At 36.7% G+C, this 25,544-nt stretch overlaps 1 protein-coding gene across 1 annotated transcript in view; it reads left to right on the top strand.

The window, feature by feature from the left end:
- CCDC171 (coiled-coil domain containing 171) overlaps window positions 1–25,544 on the top strand; it is a 310,063-nt gene that overhangs the window by 19,896 nt on the left and 264,623 nt on the right. Inside the window, exons 4-7 of the mRNA XM_047064791.1 lie at window positions 6,923–7,097; window positions 9,695–9,885; window positions 11,914–12,045; window positions 21,486–21,632. Coding sequence (XP_046920747.1) covers window positions 6,923–7,097; window positions 9,695–9,885; window positions 11,914–12,045; window positions 21,486–21,632 — 645 coding nt within the window. The remainder of the gene's footprint in view (window positions 1–6,922; window positions 7,098–9,694; window positions 9,886–11,913; window positions 12,046–21,485; window positions 21,633–25,544) is intronic.

The raw sequence follows: 25,544 nt of genomic DNA on the forward strand, positions 1-25,544 counted from the left end.
TCATGACCAGAGCTGAAGTTGGACGCTCAACCGAGCCACCCAGGTGCCCCAATATGGATGGATTTTGAGGGCATTATGCTAAATGAAATAATTGTCAGACAAAGACAAATACAGTATGATCTCATATATGGAATCTAAAAGCAAAAACCAAAAAAACAAGCTCAGATACAGAGAACAAATTGGTCATTGTCAGAGGTGGGGTGCAGGGAGTGGGCAAAATGAGTGAAGGGGGTCAAAAGGTACAAACCTCCAATTATAAAAGAAACAAGTCATGGGGCTGTAATATGCAGCATGGTGATTATAGTTAATACTATATTGTGTATTTAAAAATTGCTAAGACAGTGAATCTTAAAGTTCTTATAACAAGAAAAAATTTGTAATTATGTACAGTGACAGATGTTAACTAGACTTATTGTGGTGATCATTGTGCAATATATACAAAATATGAAATCATGTTGTGCACCAGAAACTAATACAATGTTATATGTCAATTATATCTCAGTAAAAATAAACTAACATACATATCTTTAAAATCTCTAGGAATTTTATTGTTGTGGGTTCTTGGACGAGTTATCTAATTTTTCTGAGCCTCAGTTTTCTTTGATAGGTATGGAAAGAGCAGAGCACTGTTGAGATTTACTAGTAGGCAGAGGGTATGGAGAGAGGGATTGCTTGTAAGACTCACTGCTTCCAGATGAGACTAAGTTGTGTTGATGTGGATGATTGGATGGGACAATGCCACAAGATTTTCGGTGTTGCAGTGGTTGTTAGAATCATTTGAGCACAGTAATACAGATGTGTGAAATAGGATATGCAAGCATGAAGCTATTCAGATGTCTCCTTGGCCAAGTCGGTGATGACAGAGCAGGAAAATCTAGAGAAATGAGAATGGGAGAGGATAAAAAGAGCAATATAACTTTCTTTAGCTAAAAGGTCCTGGGAACTTAGGACTGACAAAACAGTAGACTTCTTAGGCCTCAGGACCTGAAGATACTGTTTGATCCAGCCAGGCCTCTTAAGAGTAGGGGTTCTTAAACTGAGGTCCTTAGAAACAGCGAAATCAAGGAATCCATGTACTTGGATGGTTTTATTAAAAATAAAATTAAACATTTTTTTACATTTATTCGTTTTTACATAATTCATTTTGAGACAGAGAGAGACAGAGCATGAGTGAGGGAGGGGCAGAGAGAGAGGGAGACACAGCCTCTGAAGCAGGCTCCAGGCTCTGAGCTGTTAGCATAGAGCCTGATGCGGGGCTTGAACCCACCAACCGTGAGATCGTGACCTGAGCTGAAGTCGGACGCTTAAAATTGACTGAACCACCCAGGCACCCCTAAAAATAAAAAATTATATTTGATGTTTATTACCCTCTAACTCACATTAAGCATTTCTTTCTGTTATGAAAGGCATAACCCAGTTAGCCCTCCTTCAACAAGCCATAGTGGTATTAGCAGTACTTTTGACTTTATCCTCACTAGAAGTCACAGATCTACAATTCAGTTATAGAAGTATTTCAAAATATTGTTTATACTTGCCACTACTTTGAAATGACAGTGGTTGTTAGACCTGTCAGTAGAGCTTGTTGTTCAGTGTGCTATTATTAAAGAAGTACATGATGGCATCACAAGGTTGCTTTTGTCTTATATATTTGATTTTATACTTTGATTCTTCTTGTTGTGTGTTTTATTTTATGCATTTAATTACATTATTCTGAGAAGGCTCTGCCAGATTGCACAGAGGGCCATGGCATACAAATTGTGAAAAACCTTTCTTATAGAGGCTGAGGCATGCTGTAGGGGGCATAAACGTAGATACGGGGGATGACATAGTCGGTTGAGCGTAAAGGTGTGAAAGAACACAGACATGTTTTAAAAAGGAGGGAGACACCATTTTGTGGCTGTTGCATGTATTGAAGCTTAAGCGAGAAAACAATCTCATGGGCAGAGGATATGTTTCTCTTAGCTGTGTGGGTAGCTGAAGAAACCAAATATGGTCCAGTCAGGAAAAAAGAGGGACGTTAATAGAGGGAATTGGTTGTACACATGATGGAAGACCTAGGAATCCAAATAGGGAGTGATGAGGCCATTCAGATTAGTAAGAGCAGGAAGCCCCCACCACCTCTAGGCCAGAGGGCCAGTGGGAAGAGGTGATGTGATCAGAGTCCTGAAGTTGGGGCTGTCTGGTGGAAAGTAGAGCCATGGTAAGGGCTGTTCAGTGTTGGGGTGTTGGAGGGGAGGGAGGGGGACATGGGCCTCAAAAGAGTGCAGCTACCGCCAGAGATGCTGCTGGAAGTAGAGATATTTGGCGGTGGAGCATGGGAATCATATAATAGAGTAGAGCGGCTGAAGGGGGTTGGGGAATGGATCTGAGATCAAACGGGCAAATGGTTGGCAGTCCACATCTTATGCTTCAGCCTTATACTCGTATGTAACTCCCATACGGCAGTACCTTCCAGGCTGCAACTCAAATACCCTCTATACAAAGGTGCTCCCACACTCACCAAAATGGGCTTATTGGTCATTGCGTCCATCTCACAAATGGTGCATATTGTCACTACTGGGTCTTTATGTTGGGTGCCTCATGAATTTAATTGAAAAGTTATTACTACCAACATTTTTTTGTATGATGCCAGAGGGGAGGGGCAAAGAAAAAAAACCACTAATATATATATATACATGTCTTTTGAGCACTTGAAATGTGACTAGTCTGAATTAAGATGTGCTGTAAATGTAAAACACTAGATTTCAGAAACTTGGTACAAAAAATGCAAAGCATGTCACTAATCATTTTTCATAGGATTACATGTGGAAATAATGGTAACCTTGGATACATTGGGTTAAATAAAAGATTAAAATTAATTTCATGTATTTATTTTTACTTTTTAAAATACTGGTACTAGAAAATTTAAAGTTACGTGCAAGACTTGCCTTATGTTTCTATTGGACAGCGCTGCTTTAGAAGGCTGCCCATGTCTTTAATTCCTATGTATGCCATAATCAGTTAGATACCACCACAAATACTGGGGGTCAGACTGCTATGATTACTACTGTAATCCTGGTACCTACCGAGTACTGTGCTGGTTAATTGCTACCACTTGGACTTTGCCACTCTGGAGGTCCATTATTTCCATCGAAACTGGGGAGTTCATTTCAGTTGTCATATATTCCACCATTATCTCCACCATCTCCTGTAATCTCTGGCACATAGAGATTAGCTACCAGAGTTTTCTAAGGGTGCTTACGTTTTCCACTCCAGTGTATTTTATAGCATTTAGTTAGGAAAAGAATATCCTTTGCACTCTTGAAGAGGATGTAGTCGGGGAAAGGGGAGGTTTTGGTTTGCTCACGATGAAATCACACCCATCTCCTTAAATCTCCATATTATGTCAGGAAAGTACTGGCATTTTGACTTTATTAAGTGATTGTAGGCTGGTGTTAAGTTCAGCTTAACAGTCACCCATCCTAGTAAACTGTTGGAACTAGCTTATTAAGTCCAAATCAATCCTATGTATGTTCTGCACATTCCTACTAATACAAGATTAGCAAGATTTTGCATTTGTTTTGCTACATAAGCTATTTTTCCTGGAGCAGGCTGCGTATTTCTCCTCCTTTGGCACACTAACATCTGGGTCAATCTATGGTGACAAAGAGTGGTGGATGTGGGTCTTCGCAAATCCTCTTGCAAGGCAACTGTTTCAGGCGCGCTCATTAGTAAGTCTTTAAGCAAGAGGCTTAATAATAATAAGCAAGGCTAATTATCCCAGGGAGGAGAAGCTGTTTTTTGCTGGTAAGGGATGTGTAGGGGGATTTGGAAGTTTATAATTTTCAGGTTTGTCTAATTCCAGAAGTCCTCATCCCATCTCCTACCTTCCTACTTAATGCCCAACTGATACATACTATCTTAACATTAGAAACTTGGTGAAACTCTTCATTCAACTTGTAGTGTAATTCTGCATTCCCCATAATTAGATTTTGTGTGTGGTCCTTAACCTTGTCTGCCAGGGGGTGACAAGATAAAGAGATTCTTTTAAAGTCAACATAGAAACTCTGACTTTCTGACTGTTTGAGCTCAGCTTCTAAAGCTCTGAGATTATCATTTTGTTTTTATCTAAGTTTTCTAACATAGTCACATTTAGCCTTCCTGCTCTACAGGTCTTGAAATAAACAATGCTGCCCTAATGGTTAGGTGCAGTTGCTACCTCATTTCTTCAAGGCTTGTCCTCAAATGACATTTTATTCTAAACTGCACGTGATAATTTAACAAATTGTGATCCCACTGTATGCCATGGGTCACTGCAAAAGTATCCCATTTCTGCCTGCAGAGAGGTCTTCACTGATTGATAAGAGGGACTATCCAGAAGGATTTGAAGCAACAGGGGAGACAGAGACGCTGCTGGAGGTAGAGTCTGAGCTAGATCTAGAACCACCCTGGCTTCACTACTTCTGCCCTTATAAGTGTATCACAGGTGCTTCCTATTGGCCAAACGTGAGAGGCCAGTTGTCAAGGGAGCCTGGGAAATGTAGTTCATACAATACAGAGCAGAGCTGTAGAAGAACAGGGAGGGGATCTGAGGGCAAACTGGTGAATGACTGGCACAACTGGAAATGCCTAAATATTAACAACTTTATTCTCCTTGGGCATTAGTGGGGGAGACAGCGGGCAGGGCGGGATGCAGTGATTCTGAAACAAAGTGAGTTATCTTGAATATGTAATTAAGATTTTGTGGTTTTATTCTTCACTATTAAAGGATATTTGTCAATTCTTGTTTTGTAAGTGTGTTTTGAAGACATTTACTTTTCTAGAATTTCTTAAAGACAAAGCATAAGAGACTCTTAAAAAATGAGAACAAACTGAGGGCTGATGGGGGGTGGGAGGGAGGGGAGGGTAGGTGATGGGTATTGAGGAGGGCACCTTTTGGGATGAGCACTGGGTGTTGTATGGAAACCAATTTGACAATAAGTTTCATATATTAAAAAAATTTCTTAAAGATAAAATTAGTATTTTTTATTCTTTATATGTGGAAAAAGGTGTAACTCTTGCTGTACTCTACGTAATAACAGCTACTTGTGGTAACTTCTGATGCTGCCCTTCTGGAATTCTTTTGTCTTTTCTTATCTGATAATGGGACCGTCTTTTTCTAGCCTGGTATAGTAGCTCAATGCTTTCCTAGCATTGATGCCTTTCTAGCATTGTCTCTCATCCACCATCTCTTTCTCAACTGTCAGCAATAAATAATTATGCTTTTCCTTGAACTATCATAACATTTTTACCTCTTTTAGAAAACCTGTTCCACATGCCTTTCTATAGCATTTCATTATTTGAGATCAGGGACTCCATAATGTTTTTATATATTTCTCTGTACTTGACACATAGGAAGTGTTTTTTTTTTTTTTTAATTTTAATGGTTATTTATTATTGAGAGACAGAGACAAAGCACGAGGGACAGAGAGGGGGAGACACAGAATCCAAAGCAGGCTTCAGTCTCCGAGCTGTCAGCACAGAGCCCGACGCGGGCTTGAACTCACAAACCGAGAGATTGTGGCCTGAGCTGAAGTCGGACGCTCAACTGAGCCACCTAGACTCCCCGACACATAGGAAGTGTTTAATGTTATTTAATGAATTATTGATTGGATTATAGAATTTTAGAGTGGGAATGTACTTTATAAATCATTTAGTTCTGACTCTCTGACCTATCTTCTGTCATACTACTCATGGAAGTATATTAGATAAATTAGATCTAGTTATTAAATATCTAGTTGTCTAGATATTAGATAAGCTAGATATTAGTTCATTAAAATCCCTGAAAAATTGGCACTTTTAATACTTTATGCTCCATCAGTAATGTCATAATCAAGAGAAATAAAATAGACAGTGTTTATTAAAGTATACTTTGATGCAATTTTCTTCTTTTTTTAAAAAAATTTTTTTTTTCAACGTTTTTTATTTATTTTTGGGACAGAGAGACACAGAGCATGAGCGGGGGAGGGGCAGAGAGAGAGGGAGACACAGAATCGGAAACAGGCTCCAGGCTCCGAACCATCAGCCCAGAGCCTGACGCGGGGCTCGAACTCACGGACCGCGAGATCGTGACCTGGCTGAAGTCGGACGCTTAACCGACTGCGCCACCCAGGCGCCCCGATGCAATTTTCTTCTTAAAAAAAAATTCGTTTATTTATTTTGAGAGAGAGTGTGAGTGGGGGAAGAGTAGAGAGATGGAGTGAGAGAAAGAGAGAGAGAGAATCCCAAGCAGGCTCTGTAATGTGAGCTCGGATCCCGACTCGGGGCATGATTTCATAAACCGTGGGATCATGCCCTGAGCTGAATTCAAGAATTGGGCACTTAACCGACTGAGCCACCCAGGTGCCCTGATGTAATTTGCTTCTTGATTTCATTTAAAGAATAGGAAGAAGAGAGGGGAGAATGAATTTTGAAGTACTTAACTATGTTCATGCATTTTTTCACTCCTTAGTCATGACTATTTCTGATGAAAACTTGCAATTATTCAGGGCTGCCTGGCTGGCTTGGTTGGTAGAGCATACGACTCTTGATCTTGGGGTTGTGAGTTCAAGCCCCCAAATTGGGCATAGAGCCTACTTAAAAAACAAACAAACCAAATAACAACAACAACAAAAAAACCCAAAAACCTTGTGATTTCTCTTTATTTTTGTAAGATCATATAAGAATTTTTTGTTTTTATTTTTTTCTCTAGCGGATTCTCTAGAATTAGAAAACTAATGAGTGTCATTTGGTGAGGCTAGTGCTTCTTTTCCAGTCTTCTAGAAAAGTATAAATTGATAAATTCTTGTCTTATAAATATTATAGAAACAAATTCCTCTAAGACATTTAAATGTTTGCATGCACGATCTCATCATCTTGGTGACATATTTTAATATTGGTTCATGATCTCGAAATCTGTTGTTAGCTGGCAAGCTATGAGAGCCAGATTGCCAAGCTGCGATCCGAGGTTGAAAAAGGAGAGGCATTGCGACAAAGTCTGGAGTATGACCTGGCTGTTGCTAGAAAGGAAGCTGGTCTCGGAAGACGGGCTGCTGAAGAAAGGTTAGCTGAGGCACATAGGATCCAAGAAAAGCTCTGTGGTAAGACTAGTTTTATTTTTCCCCATGCTGAGGGTTTTGCCCTTATTGTGTATCATTGCTCCCTGTTGGGTGTGTTTACCATCTAGGGTCAGAGGTGGGGTTTTGGATTTTTGGCCTTTGATGGACAGACTTTGCTGCATGGGTATAAAGGCTTCTACAGAATGTGAACATTCATCTACTTTGCATTGATTTTTTTTTTTTATGTTGTATATGTATGGAAAAAGGGATTCAGAATTCTTTTAATCACTTTGTAGAGCAGTTGTTCCATGAATAGTCAATCAGCAGAATCACATAGAGCTTAAAAAAAAAATTCATAGGCCTCCTATCACATGTAGTCTGAATGAGAATTTCTAGCTCAAGAGAATCTCTATGTCCAAGAAGCACTGCAAGTGATTCTGTTGATTAGGTTTGGGAACCATAGGGTTAGAGTGTGGTGCCTAAAGAAGAAAAAGGCAGTGGATTTAATCCTCAAACACTGTTACATAGCATATGAACACTTAAACATCTTTTAAGTATAATGTATGTAAAGAAATGTGCCTAGTGTAAGTGTATAACTCAGAAGAAGCACCCATATCATGAAATGGGAAATTACCTGCAGTCCTTCCACATGGATAACTACTACCCTTTTTTTTTTTTTTAAGTTTATTTATTTATTTTGAGAGAGAGTGATAGAGCACAAGCAGGGGAGGGGCAGAGAGAAGGAGAGACAGAATCCCAAGCAAGCTTTGGGCCATCAGTACAGAGCCCATGTGGGCCTTGAACTCACAAACTGTAAGGTCATGACCTGAGCCGAGATCAAGAGTCTGATACTGAACCGACTGAGCTGCCCAGGTGCCCTTACTACCCTGATTTTTAATAGCAAGGATAAATTGTGCCTGTTTTTTGTACTTTATATTAAATGGAATCATATAATATGTACTCTTTTATATCTGGCTTCTTTCCTTCAACATTGTGTGTGAGTTTATTCATATTGTTGTATGAACTTTGTATTGATGCTTAATATTATATTGTATGACATACCACATTATATTTATCCATTTCTGCTAACGGGCACTTGAGTAATGTCCGGTTTTTGGTTATCAAGAATAATGTTGCTATGAACATTCCTTTTTTTTTTTTCAAAGATTTTATTAAGTAATCTCTGCACCCAAAGTGGGGCTCGAACTCACAACCCTGAGATCAAGAGTCACATGCTCTACTGATTGAGCCAGCTAGGTGCCCCAATGTTGCTATGAACGTTCTTGTACGTAGCAGGTCTTAATTAAAAGAATATTGAGCATGAATTCAGAAGATTTAGGTTTAGGTCTTGGTTTTACCACTTACTTACTGATATTTGAACTTAGGTTGTTTTAAGGATGAAATGAAAAAAAAAAAAACAAACCAAAACCGAAAGTATTTTATTAAGCACGTGGGACTGAACAAATGTTAAGCTGTAGTCATTGTAAAGGTTCTGGTCCCTAACTGTGGCCGCTGTCTTAGGTTATTGCCATCGGTTGGAAGTATTTTTGATTACCTCTGGCATTTAATAACCACACCACTACCTGAAACTTAGGAATATAAGAATTGAAAGGCACTAGATATACAAGTTAATGACTTTTATTTAATTATGAGGAGATTGAAGTTCAGAGAAGATAGGATGTTATTTTCCTGATGTCAAGTGATTTCAACAGACACTTTACAGAGGAAGATAGAAGAATAGCCGTTAATGAAATTAAAAATTTTTTTCTTTGAGTTTATTTTTGAGAGAGAAAGAGAGCAAGCACGAGTGGGGGAGGGGCAGATAGAGAGGAGACAGAGAATCCCAAGCGGGGTCCGTGCTGTCAGTGCAGAGCCTGGTGTGGGGCTTGAACTCATGAATCATGAGATCATGACCTCGGTTGAAATCAAGAGTCAGACGCTTAATCGACTAAGCCACCCAGGTGCCCCAAACCCACATTTTTTCTTAAAGGATTTATTTATTTAAGTAATGTCTACACTCAGTGTGGGACTTGAACCCTGAGATCAAGAGTCTCATGCTCCACTGACTGAGTCAACCAGGTGCCCCCCCCCCAAAAAAAAACCCCACAACATTTGACTTATTTTCTTGAATAGGAGAAAAAGCAGTAGAATGTAGCTGGTGCTATAGGTACACCTAAACTTGGGCATGCTTCTAGGAATATGTCATATTGGGGCGCCTGACTGGCTCAGTCAGTTAAATATCTGACTTCGGCTCAGGTCATGGTCTCATGGTTTATGAGTTTGAGCACCGCTTTGTGTGAGCCCCACTTCTCTTTCTCTCTCCCTCTCTCTCTCTCTCTCTTTCTCTGTCTCTCACTCGCACCCTCACTCTCTCTCAAAAAAAAAAAAAAAAGGAACATGTCATACTATTTCATGGCAAAATCACCATTGTCTGGAGGGGAAGAAGAGATTAGGAAATTAGAGAATAGATTGTTCTGAAACAGTGAGCTTTCCTAGAGCTTACTGATGTGAAGTGGTTAAATCTGTTGTCCTAAGATCACGCTGTAAATGGAATCAACTCCAACGCCTAGGTGTTTGAACTCCTAGGGTTTTAATCTGTGGTTGGAAATATACCTATTATTCCTTTATATTTTTAACAGCTCAGAATGCAGAACTTCAGGGAAAGGCAAATGAGATTGAGAAAGCATTCCAGACTTCTCAGCTGAAATGGAAAGAAGAGTGCAAAAGATTTGAACGTGATTTGGAGGAGAGAGACAATATAATTCAAAATTGCAATCGAGAACATGATTTACTTATGAAAGAAAAAAGCAGATTAGAGAAAACTCTACAGGTACCTTGTTTTTATAAAGGAAATTTTCTATATTCATTGAGATGTGTTACATGTTATTTGAAGTTATCCTTGGAAAGGAAAATAACTACCAGAAATCAAGAAAATCTGGTTTCCTCTCACCCACCCTGTCTCTTTCCCTCTCTTTCCTTTCAGGAGCATTTTTGTGGGTCTCTTTTGTAATATGCTTTAGCAATACGTTAATATGTACACTGCCTCTTTTATGAAAAACAGTTTGAGATCTCTGATCAAACTAAAAGAACTCAATTTATGTGGGATTATAAGAAGATGAGAACCTATAGCCCTTTAGGTCCAGTAGCATGAAAATTTAGAATTTTAGAAATGTGGGCCCTAGATTTAGGTCTGAATATCTAATAGATACAAAAAATATTTATGTCTCTGATGTAAACTTCATTATCTATGTAGAGCCCTTTCTATTTAGACATGACATCAAAAATATTTGATGACCTTTTACTGAGCTATTTATTTTCCCATTTTTTCCTTTTTTTCTTTTTCTTTTTTTTATTCTCTAAAGTAAAAGTATGACTTAAGGTTGAATTTGCTACACCTTAAAAGATAGCTTTTTGATTGCTTATATTTGCCATTTTTTTTTTGAAACACCAGTTTAAAGTAAAAAATACATGATAGAAATGCTTTATATTTGCCACTGGCATATATGGCTTTTCAGAATTCTGGAAATCTTTATTAAAAGTAATTTTACACAAGCATTTAGTCAGTGTGAAAGTTTCAGTATAAGGGTTCCATGGCATTGTCAGCTGATCTTCTGATTTTCTCCATGTCAGACACAGTTTGTCTCTTGTCTTTGTGTGATGTTCCCAGACCATAGAACAGTGCCTGGTATGTGCAAGGGTTCCCTTAGTAGCTGAATGGGGGGAGCCTAGGTGCCTACTGGTGCTCCAAGTCCCTGGGTGGCCCTGTATAACCTTACGTCTTGCGGCTACGGCTACGTGGAAAGAAACATAATGGCAGTAGCCTTCCTTAATAGTCCATCAGCCTGCACCTCAAATTATAAGATCTTTCTGTGATCTTGCCTAGCTACTGGATAGGAGAACTCTGCTTAATTTTATGATATTGGCTTTGAACTGATCTGCACAGACTTTGCGGGTATTTGGGGTTGAATAGGAGTCACACTATTTCAGCAGAGGGGAAAAAGCTTGAGTCCCTTTGTGATGGTTTCCATTAGTGACAGTTATATGGGTAATCTTTATTATGCAGATCCCTTCTGTGTATTTAGACACAGAAGGCTTCTTCTCATATAAGCCACAGACTCTTTCTCCTTGTGTTAATGGGAACTTAGTTTTAAACCCTATAGATTAGAAAATTGGGCTTCTTGGGGAACCTGCATTTTATATTTTTAAGAGTTTGAACCAAATTAGATCTTGTAAATGTAGCACAACTAGGAAAACCCAAAAGAAAAACCGTTTGCAAGTATTATCTGTAGAACTAGAAATTAATTGCAGTCCAAACCTTAAAAATTTTTTCTTTGACTTTTCAAATTTTTAACATTCTGATTTGTTGCACAAAACTCCTTCCTTCTCACCTTTGGTAAATACAGGTTCTCTGTTAGATTTGTACGTAAATTACCAGGAATAATCCAGTTTGTTCATAGGTAATTAGATCTTTACATGTTACCTACTTTACGTGTAGATTTACATATAGATTACGTATAATCTACTTTGTTTTTGTCTCTGTGTCATATCATTTTGTTCAAACCTCTGAAGTTAAATTTTTTAGAGAAATTGGGTTAAACATATGCCTCTCTCTCTTTCTTTCTCTCTTTCTCTCTCTCTAACGTTGTTTAAATTAAATGGATAACCTTAGTTTCTTATTCACATCTACATTCTGATGATCAAAACATGATATAGTTCTATTAATAATTTTAACATAAATTATGATGAGTTTTAGCAGTCTGTAGATAAGGCGAGCCCTTTGTATGCTTAAATTGGGGCTGAAGGAAGAAAGATGACTTTCACTGACCTAATAATAAAGCAAGATTTTATTCATATAAAGGAAGCATTGGAAAAACATCAGCAGGAGAAGAATGAGATGGAGTGTCATATCAGGGAGACAACATTGGAGGAGTTTAGATTACAAGCAGAACAATGGGAAGCAGAAAGAAGAGAGTTACAATTTATAGTACAGGTATTTAAAAAATAATAATTCAGTTCCTTAAATGTCTTTTTAATGCTTATGATATTAAAGCATGAGTGCAATAGTTGGCTAGCTTACTCAATGCAAAAATGATTCCTAGTCTTTGATTTCTGGAAGGCCATGTTTCATTTGTAGTTACATGATAATATGGGCAACTGTTACCAGTAGATACTATCAGAATTAGAGTAGGGCGACTTCATTGCACAAATTATGTGATTTTGAGAAGGACATATATACATTTGGTATTTTATTTTTCCAATTTAAAATATGCAATGGTTCACTTTAATAGCATAAAGAAATAGAATAATTGGATTTTAGATATTAAAGGATGCTTATAAGTTAATATAGCATAGTGGTTTTTCAACTCTTTTTGTTAAGAGCAAATTCTTTTTTTTTTCTTGCTTTTTACGAAGATCATATTCTTAATTATGTTCTATTTACTCCTTTCTTCCAACACACAGAATCCCCAAGGCTTCAAATAGTCCAGTTGGAAAATAACTGATTACATCCAACCCCCACCGTAGATGAGCAGATGGAGATTTATGATTTACTCAGATCATAGACTGAGTAATTAATGTGGGAAAAGACAACCAGTCACCAGATTCTCACTCTGGGGTACTTTGCATTTTATTTCAGGAGATTACACATAAATTATTTTGAAGGGAAGATAAGATAAATTCAAACTGTTAATTCACTAACCAACTAACTTAAAATTTAAAAGAAATTTTCGTCATTTCTTCTTTACTTATTTTTGTATAAGGCATTTTTTCTATATAAACCAACAAATTGAAATATAGTCTTTGTACATGTCCAAGATACGCATTCTTCACAGAATGAAAAATATCCATCTAAAAATTTTGGAGTAGTTTTGTGTTAGAAACAACTGTGTAAGACAAAGGCAGCCAAAAACATGCAGAGAATAAAAGCCACCCTATTTCTTTAAGAGTAAAAGCTGGCAGTAAACAGTGGAAATACTGGATTTGTTGTGTATGTAAGTATTCAAAATACCAACAAATACCCAAACCTTTGGTCTTTGGGCAGTGCTTTTCTTACTAGTCACCCCATCTGTAGAATCTGGTAAAACATTACAATCACTCTGTAGACCTCTTGGTATTCTTAGAGTCTGATTGTAATTTGTGTAGTTCATTCATTCATTCATTCATTCCTTAAGTACACACTGAGTTTCTGCTATGGGTATTGAGGATACAAAATTGAGATACGATTTCTGTCCTAGAAGATTTTAAAGCAGAGAGATATGTAAAGAGAGAAAATATATTGTAATATAATAAAGTTTTGAACAAAATTCTATGGGATCATAAAAGAGAAATGTATTAACTGCCTAGGAGAATGGGGAAACCATCACAGAGTAGATGATATTTGAACTGTTGATAATGTTAAAGCCTACCTAAAACAAACAAGTAAACATTAGTAAATGAAAATAACCTCTTCATTTCTAAACACTCAGAAATCTCCAGTGCCCCCAATCAGTAGCCTGAAACTTATCAAATATGATTCAGAGACCTTTATATTTAAATGTGTGGATGATGTGATTTATTTATTTTTTTAACATTTATTCATTTTTTGAGAGACAGAGAGCACAAGCAGGGGAGGGGCAGGGAGAGGGGGAGACACGGAATTCGAAGCAGACTCCAGGCTCTGAGCTGTCAGCACAGAGCCCGATTCGGGGCTTGAACTCATGAAACGCCAGATCATGACCTGAGCCAAAGTCGGATACTTAACTGACTGAGCCACCCAGGGATCCCTGGATGATGTGATTTAGATGCGATTTCTAAGTCACTGAAATGTATGTCGTTACACCAGACTTTGTATTATGAAGTACTAAAGGAATATGGTACCAGTCTTTTTCTTTCTTTGTTTCTTTGTTTCTTTTTTTTTTTTTTTTAAGATTTTATTATTTCTTTGAAGTAATCTCTATACTCAACGTGGGGCTCAAACTCACAACCCTGAGATCAAGTCGCATACTCCACTGACTGAGCCAGCCAAGGAGCTCCTGTATCAGTCTTTAATTATTATGTATGGGAAAGAATAGGGAATATACTCCTAGTTACTACCACCTTTTGTAAGATATATTTTTTAAAGTTTTTATTTAAATTCCAGTTAGTTAACATGTAGTGTAATGTTTGCACAAGATAAATTTTATTGTATTTTATGACTGAAATGTTCAGAGCTCAGTCTCTCACTTTCTTGTCCTTTTAGCATTAACAAAAGAAAACTGTCTTTCCTTTTTAAAGCAAATTTAAGAAACTATTCATATTTTTAAAAGTGTTTTTTTAAACAACTTGTGGGCTAGATTGAAATTCTCTGCTCTCCCTATTGGCTGTTGATGGGTTTAGGTTTCCATCCTATAATTAGATGTTAGTATGGTATAGTGTTCTCTTTGTATAACTAACTCTCTAAGGGAATTCAGTTTTTAAAATAAGTTAAAAAAAACAAACAAACCCTTCTAAGTGAAACCCCATCTTTAACAGACAAAGCAGGTGTAGTATTTCTTTCATCTGGGCTTTAGAATTCAGACCCACTATAAAAAAAAAAATCTTAATTTTATGCCATGTCTCCTTTCTTTCCTAGTAATTGAAACGCTAAATAGAGGTGTACTTCTCTGGAATATTAATGGGAACTCTAGTACAGTTACCTCATTTTAAAAAAGTGTTTCTCATTTTTTTTAATGCATGCCCTTTTTTGATAAACATAAAAACTCCCTATCTTTCTTTAGCATCATTGAAATTTCAAAACAAATCAAAGGCAAAAAGCCCCCACCAAAACAACAAATCAAAGCCAATTTAATTTAAAAACAAAGTATTAATATTGATTTTGAAATATATTACCTTTTTTATCTTTATTAAAAATTTTAATTTAAAATGGCCGTTTGTTGTGTGGTTATTAGGTTTTCTTTATTCCTGCTATAGCAATGTGAACTTTGAGGATGCTTATTTGTTCTAAGCTTTTCTATTGTAGACAGTGTGGGACAGGCAGCAGTAAAGGGTTGTTTTAAACCACCGTGCCCTTTTCTTTGTCATTTTTCCAGTTCATTTCAACGTATAAGTTACCAGTAGGATTGAAAGCATTTGGAAGACCAGTGTATATTTTTACATATTTATTTTGTTTCCCAAATTCTATAACTCAACCAAGGAATAAAATGATCCTTTCCTCCTTCGTTGACTAAATTTGGTTTATGTATCTAGTGATTAAGGGGTAGGAGAGTTTGTAATGGCAAAGAGTATGAGAAATGTCAATTGAAAATTATACTGTACCCTAAAGACAGAGGGGGAAGAGTGGGGAGCAGTGAAAGGAGATATTAGAGCAGACTTAGGCCATCAGCAGGCTGCGTGTTAGGGATTGGAGGGCAGCGTGTAGAGATTGACCTGGTGGGCATGACTGTGACCTGGAGATAGCTTGGAGAAAGCTACATGGACAGGAAATATTTCAGATCATTCAGAGATGATCTAGACCAGCTAGGAGCATTTCTTTGCAGTTTCCTAGGAAACTGCCCACCGGGGCCCCATGTAAGCAAATGGCATAGACAGTGACTCTGGCATTGATACTGCCTGTTATTTTCAAACGGGAAATGCCTTTATACTCAATTTATAAAATTACTATATATTGTGCTCATTGTAAAAATGCCCTAATTTAGGGAAACTTAAAAGCAAAAGTGAAGGTCTTACGACCACTCCTCGAGTCCCACTCCTTATCTGAGGGTATATAAACATATATCATTGAATTACATAAATGGAATTATATTCTTCAGTGTGTTTGGTGTCCATCTTTTGATATCCTTATATTATTCTTATAGGTGTCTGCATGGTTTTCTGCTATGTGGACATTCCTAATATATATTAAGGAATCCCTTATTGATAGACATTTCATTTCCTTCGAAAATTTTTTGCTCTAGTTAAAAATGATCTGGGGGTGGGGGGGTGCCTGGGTAGCTCAGTCGGTTAAGTGTCTGAACTCAACTAGGGTCATGATCCTGCGGTTCATGAGTTTGAGCCACACATTGGGCTGTCTGCTGTCATTGTGGAGCCCACTTTAGGTTCTCTGTACCCCTCTCTGCCCCTCCCCAACTCGTGTGTGCACACAAGTTTAAATAAACATTAAAAGAAAAAAAAAAAAGATTTGGAGCTCCTGGCGGGCTCAGTCGGTAGAGCATGCAGCTCTTCGTCTTGGGGTTGTGAGTTCAAGCCCCATGTTGGGTATAGAGCTTTAAAAAAAAAAAAAAAGAAAAGAAAAAAAGTAAAAAGCTAACATTCCTGGCCATATCTTTGAGCTGTTGTAAAGTTATTGAACTGTGTAAATGCCTACAAGCATCACTGCTTTGGTGTGCAAGTTTATGGATTTATAATTATGATAAGTACTACACAAAGTTAGTGCCATTTTATACTGTATGGCTGCAAACACTATTTCTTTTTTTTTTTTTTAATTTTTTTTTTCAACGTTTATTTATTTTTGGGACAGAGAGAGACAGAGTATGAACGGGGGAGGGGCAGAGAGAGAGGGAGACACAGAATCGGAAACAGGCTCCAGGCTCTGAGCCATCAGCCCAGAGCCCGACGCGGGGCTCGAACTCACGGACCGCGAGATCGTGACCCGGCTGAAGTCGGACGCTTAACCGACTGCGCCACCCAGGTGCCCCACACTATTTCTGATTGTAGAACTGTGCTGGCTTTGCAGATTTAGGGAAGAACAGCTTGTTCTGGTTCTTTCAGGAGATAAGCATTACTAGGTTAAGGTGGTGACTAGCTAAATTGATATATTTCATAAGGTAAGAAGGAGGGGTACTTTAGCTCTGATAAGTTTCTTTTTTTTCTCTGATGTGTTTCTAACTATACTCATAATTCTTCAGACTTGAAACTGTATTTTGGAGTCTGAGAAATGTTTATATGAGTACAAATGAAATTAATACTTTTTGGGCTATGTTTCTGAAAGATGTGGAAAGAAAGCAAGTTTATTTTCTAATAGCACAATGTGGTTTTCTGGGTTGGTAAATGTCAGTTCAAAAATAAGCCTCATTTTAAAATATTTTAAGTTCAACACCTCCCTCTAGTGGAAGAAAGAAAAATTCCTTCAATTTCCATTGTCTTTAATTATGATTTGGTTACACACACACACCCACACACGCCACACTTACTTTTTCACTGTAAGCTTTTTGTTTTATTAGAAAATAAATTCTGTGACAAAATTTTTTAAAGTTTATTTGAAAGGAGCAAATTAATCTTGATATATAAATGCAGGAACTATTTTATAGCTCTTTTGGAATTTTCTTGTATGTTATAATGCATCCCAGACTTGGATTCTGTTGATAGCACCATAAACTTAAAACAAATATTTGAACATGCAAAAAGTAACAGGGATTAATATAACCAGTACCCAGTATAACCTGCCAATGCCATTGATATAACTAATATTTACCATTTAGATCGTGTGTTTGTTGTATTTGTTTCAGAATTAAAAATAGATGAGCAATAAGTTGTTATATTATTTAAGACTGTTTTTAAAAAATGTTTATTTATTTATTTAGAGAGAAAGAGAGAGGCGGGGGGGGGGATGTGGGGGGAGGAGCAGAGAGTGAGGGAGAGAGAGAGAGAGAGAGAGAGAGAGAGAGAGAATCCCAAGCAGGCTCTACGCTGTTAGCACAGAGCCCAACTTGGGACTCGATCCCACAATGTTGAGATCATGGCCTGAGCTGAAATCAAGAGTAAGACATTCAACTAACTGAGTCCCCGAGGCTCCCCAGAACTTGCCATTCTTATAGAGATTTCACTGATTTTCTTGAATAAGTGCTTATTGGATTATTGCAAGCCTATGGTTAATTTCCAGTTATGAGAAATTTTATTTTGGCGTTTTTTGCACATGTTCTTGCTGCTTTTATGGAGGAAAGAATTTTTGGCAGTCCTTATACTCTGCCATTCTGAAATTACTTCTGTTCTCTGAAGATATTGTCAAGTTTTATTCTCTTTATATGTGTTTCTCTCAGGTTGTTTTCCCCCTTTCTCCTTGATTTAGATTTCATCTTTTATGTTGTCCCCCCCCACCCCCCATAACTTTTTCATATGTTTAAGAGTTGGGGACAGAAGAGCTTATTAGAAGCTCTGAGCGTTTGTATTTGTTTTTTCAACTGTGATCTTCACTGTAGGGTTGCCTGGCTAGGTATTTGAAATGGATACGTATATAATTCTCCTACCTACCCCAAATAACTTAACAAGACGCAGAAAGTAGAAAACCTGATAGAATCAGTGTCAGAATTCCAGGTTATATTGCTTCACCAATAAGCAAAAGAAACTCCAAGGAGTAAATAATTTCAATCTTATATGAACTCTGACAGAGAATGGAAAAATCTTGATAACGTACCAAACTGATAAATCTCTTAAAACAGTTTTTTAATTAATCAATTAATTAATTATTTAATATTTTTTAGAGAGAGAGAGTGAGCGCATGTGAGCAGAGGAGAGGGGCAGAGGGAGAGAGAGAAAGAATCTTAAGCAGGCTCCATGCTCAGCACAGAGCCCAACTTGGGGCTTGATCCCATGACCCTGGGATCATTACCTGTGCTGAAATCAAGAGTCAGAACTCAACCAACTGAGCTACCCAGGTGCCCCCCATGTTTTTATGGAGCCTAAAAGTAGGCTCCACACCCAGCATGGGGCTTGAACTCATGACCCTGAGATCAAGAGTCCCACATGCTCTACTGTTTGAACCAGTCAGGCACCCCCCAAAAACTGATAAATCTTGATGCTAAATTGACAAAGATACAAGAAAAGATAATTATAACCAATCTCACCAATGAATATACACACAAAAGTATTATATAAAATATTAGCCAACTCAATGCAGCAGAATATAAGAGATATAAAAAGCCTTTATGCAATAAATGCCGTGAGTTTAACATCAGAAAATTAATCAGTGTAATTGTAAATTAATGTAATCCCTTAACTATGTAATGTAAGTTTCTTGGATATGTAAATAGAATTCCTATAAAATCTATACTATATGCAGAAAGCAGCTTTTAAAATAAAAACTGTGCGTATGTTTTTATATCTATATTCAAGAATATATAGGAATTGTCACATAATATTAGTGACTATTGGACCTCTGCATTAAAACTGATTGTTAGGTCAGAATTTCATCTACATATTGAAAGGCTTTTATTTAAAAGCTATTTTACCGTGTGTAACATTTAAAATAGGTCAAATATCATAAAGTTAAAATCTCACCAATAAATATAATATGTCCTAACTGATCCATCATTGATTTTCCAGTTGTTCTTTTTTTTATAGGATTAAATTTAAACTGTCATGGAATGATGGACATGCTCTTTGTTTAGTGTAATGAAATAATTGCATGTTGTCTTTCTGTGCTGTTTATCAATAGGATGGGAATCACAAGCTATATTTTCTTATAAGTAGATTTCCTGAGACTTCTTGGATACTTTAGTTTCTCTGCTTTTTGAATAAATATCGTTTGAAATAATTGCCATCAACTAGGATATAAGCATTTTTTGGTTATAGACTTGATTTTGTTTTTATTTCAGATTATTTGGTTTACTTTGTGATTAACCTTGTAAATGGCTGTTTATTCATTTAAAAATACACGTAGTAATTTGTGTGGACGATAGAAAGTTTGAGATTATGTGTCAATCAAGAGGGCATATAATTTAACAGTGAATTTGGATTAATGCTGGTAGTATTGACTGCTTGAAGGAGGGGGACCTATCCTCCAGAATAATAATAGTATCTCATACTTGTATAGTGCTTAATGGTCTTAAAAGTACTATTGTATGTGAAGGTACTGTTATGATGAAATTAGATTACATGTGGCTATTTATAAACCCATTTATTCCTGAATCCATCCAGAGTGTTAGTAAAAACTACGAGTGCTATCTGCACAGTGCTGGCACACTTTTGCTCTGGTACCCAGCTTTGCTCTTATCTGCGATAGTTTAAGGATTGAAAATATGTAAGTAGATGAACTTCTGCATATGAAGACGTTGCCATTCCCAGAAGAAAATAATTCTTAAGAGTTCATGTGTAGTCAGCTACAGAGTAGTAATCTCATGAATGAGGGGATGTGGAAAGATGAAATTAAATTACGTTTTGTTCTTCATCCTTTTGACTGTGGACTGTACTGCTGGGTACTTTCCAAATTAGAATCTTTTATAGAGAATTGTATTTGATGCTTGCGACATTTTCACTCAGTCTCTGGTGACATCATTTGAGTGGCTAGTAATACTTGAAACCATAATAATATGTATTTGTGCAAGTCCCTGAATAAGATTGTTTTGGTGGGGGCAAGGTGGGAGAGAAGCCTTTGTCAGAGACCTCAGTGAGAATGATGAATCTAGACACGTTCCTGTGGAAAATACCTTTGATACGTGTGTTACTTTATGTTTGAATTCTCACAAAATTCACCTCTGTCTGATTTCTGAGTTTAGTTGGGAAAGGGGATTGAGAGATTTAAGTAGAAGACTACCTGATGTTATCGTTCTTTCAATAATACAACAAAGAGTTGAAAACTTGAAAGCTGAAGGAAATGAAACACAGCCACCTAGTGGATGCAACTTTAAGAGCTATAACCATAGTTAAAGTACCATGAGCTCACATAAAAATCTCTCCAGGGTCATTATTAGGCATTCAAGCTAATCATTTCTTATCACACAAAAGGGCAATGTACATTTGTATTACAAAATCTTTTAAAATTTTAATGAGAGGGAAAACATTGCATATGGCTGTTGGACTACAGCATTATGTAAATAGCCTCAGAAGTCAATTGAACTAGCATAACATTATAGAGAGCTGTACACATTTTCAACTATAACATGTATTAATCAGATTTTTAAAATGTTAAAATTCCAGTAGTGTGTTTTGAACATGTGTATATTCTGAAACATCGCTGGAGTATCTAGACCCTCTTGCCTATAAGGGCAAGTGTCTATAAGACCCTTGAACAACATGGGTTTGAACTGCATGGGTCCACTCACATGTGGATTCTTTTCATTATGTTGGAAAATTTTTTGGAGCTTTTGGACAATTTGAAAAAAACTTAGTGATGAACCGTGTTGCCTAGAAATACTGAAAAAATTAAAAAGTTAGGTATTTTAAGAACACAGTATCTAATACATGTAACATACAAAATATGGGCAGTAGACTATTTGTGTTATCAGTAAGGCTACAGTAGATTACAGTCAACAGCAGGCTATTGGTAGTTAAATTTTTGCAGAGTCAATAATTAATTAATTAATTAATTAATATTTTTTTTTGACCGTGCATGGGTCAATGTCCCTAACCCTCATGTTGTTCAAGGGTCTACTGTGTAAATTAACCTATTGTGGTTGAAGCACAGATTTAGTTACTCGTGGTCTTCTATAAAATAAATTTTTGTCATTGTTGGCTTATAAACCTAAATGAATTATTTTCCAGGAGCAAGATAATGCTGTGCAAAATATGCACAAGAAGGTAGAGAAATTAGAAGCTGAACACATGGACTGCTCTGACCTTTTACGGCAACAAACGAGTGAGCTTGAATTTAGCACTCAACGAGAAGAACGTCTTAGGAAAGAGTTTGAGGTATATTTTTCTCATTCTTTTAAAACATATATATGTTGGGGCACCTGGGTAGCTCAGTTGATAGGGTGTCCGACTCTTGATTTTAGCTGAGGTCATGGGCCGAGGGTCATGGAATCAAGCCCTGAGTCAGGCTCTGTGCTGAGCATGGAGACTGCTTAAGATTTTCTCTCTCTCCCTCTGCCCTGCTCCCCTGCTCATGCTCTCTCTTTCTCTCTAAAATAAAAATTAAAAAAAACCCAAACATATATATGTTATCCAGTCAGTAATTTAAGGCCAGAGAAGGTTTTACTCTGTAATAAAATATAAAACTAATTTTTTCAGCATTTATTTATATTGAATATTTGGATTCTTTGAAAACATTGTGTCTGAGTCAATTATATTTTTCCCCTAATTTTTAAAATCTATCCATTTTTAACAATTCTCATGGAATATTTGGAAGATATGAGGGTAATTGTTTAAACTGTAAGGTTGAGGAAGCAACACAGGAAAGGTTTTTGCACACATAATATTAAATTCTAATTTTGTAGTTTCAACCCTATACTAGCTGCATGGTTTTGTGGGTAAGACTTTAAATGGGAAAGAAGCATCAATTTACAAATTAAAAATGTGATTTTTATGAGAGAATGATACTGATGATCAATTTAATTAATTTTGAGAGAAATCTATTTGTTCATTCTTCTTTTTAAAATTTCCTTTTGTTTGTGGGAAATGAAGTATTTCAATAGATAAAGAAGTTTTGTTTTAAACATAATCTATAATTGTCATTAGGTAAATAAACATTTATAAAGAGAATTCAATGATAAAATGCTAGAGATGCTCTGGTTAAACTCACTGCTGCCATTTAGCGTTGTTCTGGAAATTTTAGCCAAAGAAGTATATGATGGAAGAAGAGCAATAAGAATTATTATTGTGGGAAAGAAGGAGGTATGACTCTTGTTATTTTCAGATGATACACTTATACCCTAAATAATCAAGAAAATCAACTTTAAAAATATTAATACTAGTAAGAACATTCAGTAAGGAGGCCAGAAAGAAAATAATACGTAATAATTATATATACATTCTTATATAGCAGCAATAATCAGAGAATAATATATTTAAAATATTTAAAAAGTTTTCTTCACAGCGACAAAAATAAGAATATAATCAACTACAAACACCTTAAAAGTTACAAGAAGTAACTGAGAGTCTTCAAAGAAAATGGTGAGACATTTTGGGAATACTCAACCCTATAATGATATGAATCCTCCCTAGGTTATATTATGGGGTAAAACAGTTCCAATAAAAAAATTCAGTGGAATTATTTGGGGAAGATAGATTCAGAAATTCATGTTGAAGACTAAAGAGCTATCCGAGAGTCTCTAAAACATTTTGATAAGGGTAATGAGCGGGGGCTTACTATTTCAGAGGTTAATATGCATTATAAAGCTTTAGTATTGTATTGCTTGTGGTTATTTGGTCGTATGCAATAGAAACCAACTTTGGTTAGCTTAAATACGGAATTCAGTGAAGAATATGGGAATCATATTTGCAGAATCAGGATGAAACCTGGGGAATTAGGCTCAGAAATGAATCCCAGAGCATCTCCAGAAGGCTTGGGAACAGAAATGATGGATGAAATTGAGATGAATTAGTATCCATAATTTTTATTTTATTTATCAATAACAATTTGGTATCATTCGTTTTGTACTTTTATTTAGGATTCAAGTCCCAGAGAGAAAATATTTGACTGGAAGAGGTAGTTTGCCCCAAATAAATCTTTCTCAGTTCTACTAAAAATAAAGCCCAGGGGCGCCTTAGTGACTCAATCGGTTAAGTGTCCGACTCTTGATTTTGGCTCAGGTCATGATCTTGTAGTTCGTGGGTTTGAGCCCTGTGTTGGGCTCTGCACTGATATTGCAGAGCCTGCTTGGGATTTTCTCTCTCTCTCCCCTCTCTGCCCCTCCCCCCACTTGGACCTCTCTCTCTCCCTCTCTCTCTCTCTCCCTCAAAATAAATAAATTAAAAAAAAAATTAAAGCCCACAGAGCACCTAGTTGGTTAAGCATTGAATTCGGCTCAGGTCATGATCTTGCAGTTCACGAGTTCAAGTCCTGTGTTGGACTCTATGCTGACCTCAGAGCCTGGAGCCTGCTTGATTGGTGACTCCTTCTCTCTCTGCCCTCTCCTGCTGGCACTCTCTCTCTCTCTCTCAAAAAAATAAGTAAACTTTAAAAACATTAAAAAAAATTAAAGCCCCAAAAAGAAATTTTTATAAAGAAAATTAGGGTCCAGTACCAAAAGAAGGGGAAAAGAGATTGTTGAGTGGCTAAAAAGTACGGTAACTCTAAGAGCAGACTAATGGCATAGAATTGAAAGGCTGGTAGTAGCCTTGTTGAATATATATAAAATCTAGTATCTTAAATCAGTGAGGATAGGAAAGATTATTCAGTGAGTCATGTTGAAACAATTGGTTAACTCTTTGGGACAAAATATAGTTAGATTCCCATCTTACATTATATTCTAAAATAAGTTCCAGTTGGATTAAAAAAGAGTAAAACATTAAAAACTGATAAACTAAGAAGAAAATTTAAGTCCTTTTGCTCTCTGAGTGCAGTATGACTTACTACTAATCATAAAAGCAGAGGAACAAAATCATAAAGAAATGGACTTATAGCTTTGATTGTAAGAAAACCTTCATGGGTGGTGTGAGGGAGAAGAGAGAGAGAAGGGTTTTTGTGTAGGACAACTTTCACTATCACTAATGGAATCACTGCTATCTGTTGGCTCAGTGGAATCTTTGTCTGCATGGGGGCCCTTGTATATGCTCGCACGGATGTTGACTTCAGTATAGTATTAATAAACTCTTGTCATAGACTGTATTTAATGTAACTGGCAATAAGGCAGCAAAGGAAAGGGTCTATATCTGCAGGCAGCCTGACCTAGAACCAAGCAAAGCATTCCTAAGCTTACTCTTGAATGGAAAAGGAAAGGAGTCCATAGGTGCTCTGAAGTGACAAAACATACTCTAGTGCCGGTTGTGGACACACCTGCCAATGTTCTGAAAAATCACTGATTTCTGCCAAACGCCGCGGCCTGAGATCAGGCATCTGAACATGGGAGATCACCCACAATCCTGCAGTGAATGACAGAAAGAGAGAGAGAGAGAGAGAACCATTGGCTTAGTTGTGATCATGTGAGTCTCGGCATCAAGTACTACTTGTATTGCAAGACGTCGCTCATTTATCAGGTTAAAATTTATTAAAATGTTTGCTAATCTTTCGGAACACTCGCAGAACGAGTTATTCGCAATCCAACATTTTACCGTATAAGTAAATTCTCCACTCCAAATAAAGTAAAAAGGCAAACAAATGAGAAAGATATTTACAGGAAAGGGTAAATAAAACTCTATCTCTGTATCTCTCTATGTAAATCCCACACTATCTGATGAGAAAAAGGAGAAAACCTTTTTGAAAAGAAAAATCTACCAAGGACATCAAAGAAGATGTGAAAGATGTTCATATGGACAACAAACACATGAAAAATGCTTAATCTCACCATGATGTAAGAAAGGCTATAACACTCATTATGCTAAGATTAAAGAAAAAGAAAGCACCCAGTGTTGGCGAGGGTGATTTTAAAACTTCCTTTACCTTGCTGGTGGGAGTGTAAAGGTATAAAGCCTTGAAGGAGGTCCATTTGTCGGTGATCCTTTGCTCATTCTCATCGTCTCTGTAAGTTTTCTTGGTCCTCTGTTTTTTTCAAACATTGTTTTACATGCAAAGCTTTAAACAGATTTTATTTTATTTTATTTTATTTTTTTTTTTTTTAAATTTTTTTTTTAAAGAATTTTTTTTTTTTTTAACGTTTATTTATTTTTGAGACAGAGAGAGACAGAGCATGAATGGGGGAGGGTCAGAGAGAGGGAGACACA

Source organism: Lynx rufus, unplaced genomic scaffold, assembly GCF_022079265.1.
Source record: "Lynx rufus isolate CCGP_SWC_20201006 ecotype Redwood Valley unplaced genomic scaffold, mLynRuf1.p SCAF_10, whole genome shotgun sequence".
Classification (NCBI taxonomy): Eukaryota; Metazoa; Chordata; class Mammalia; order Carnivora; family Felidae; genus Lynx; species Lynx rufus.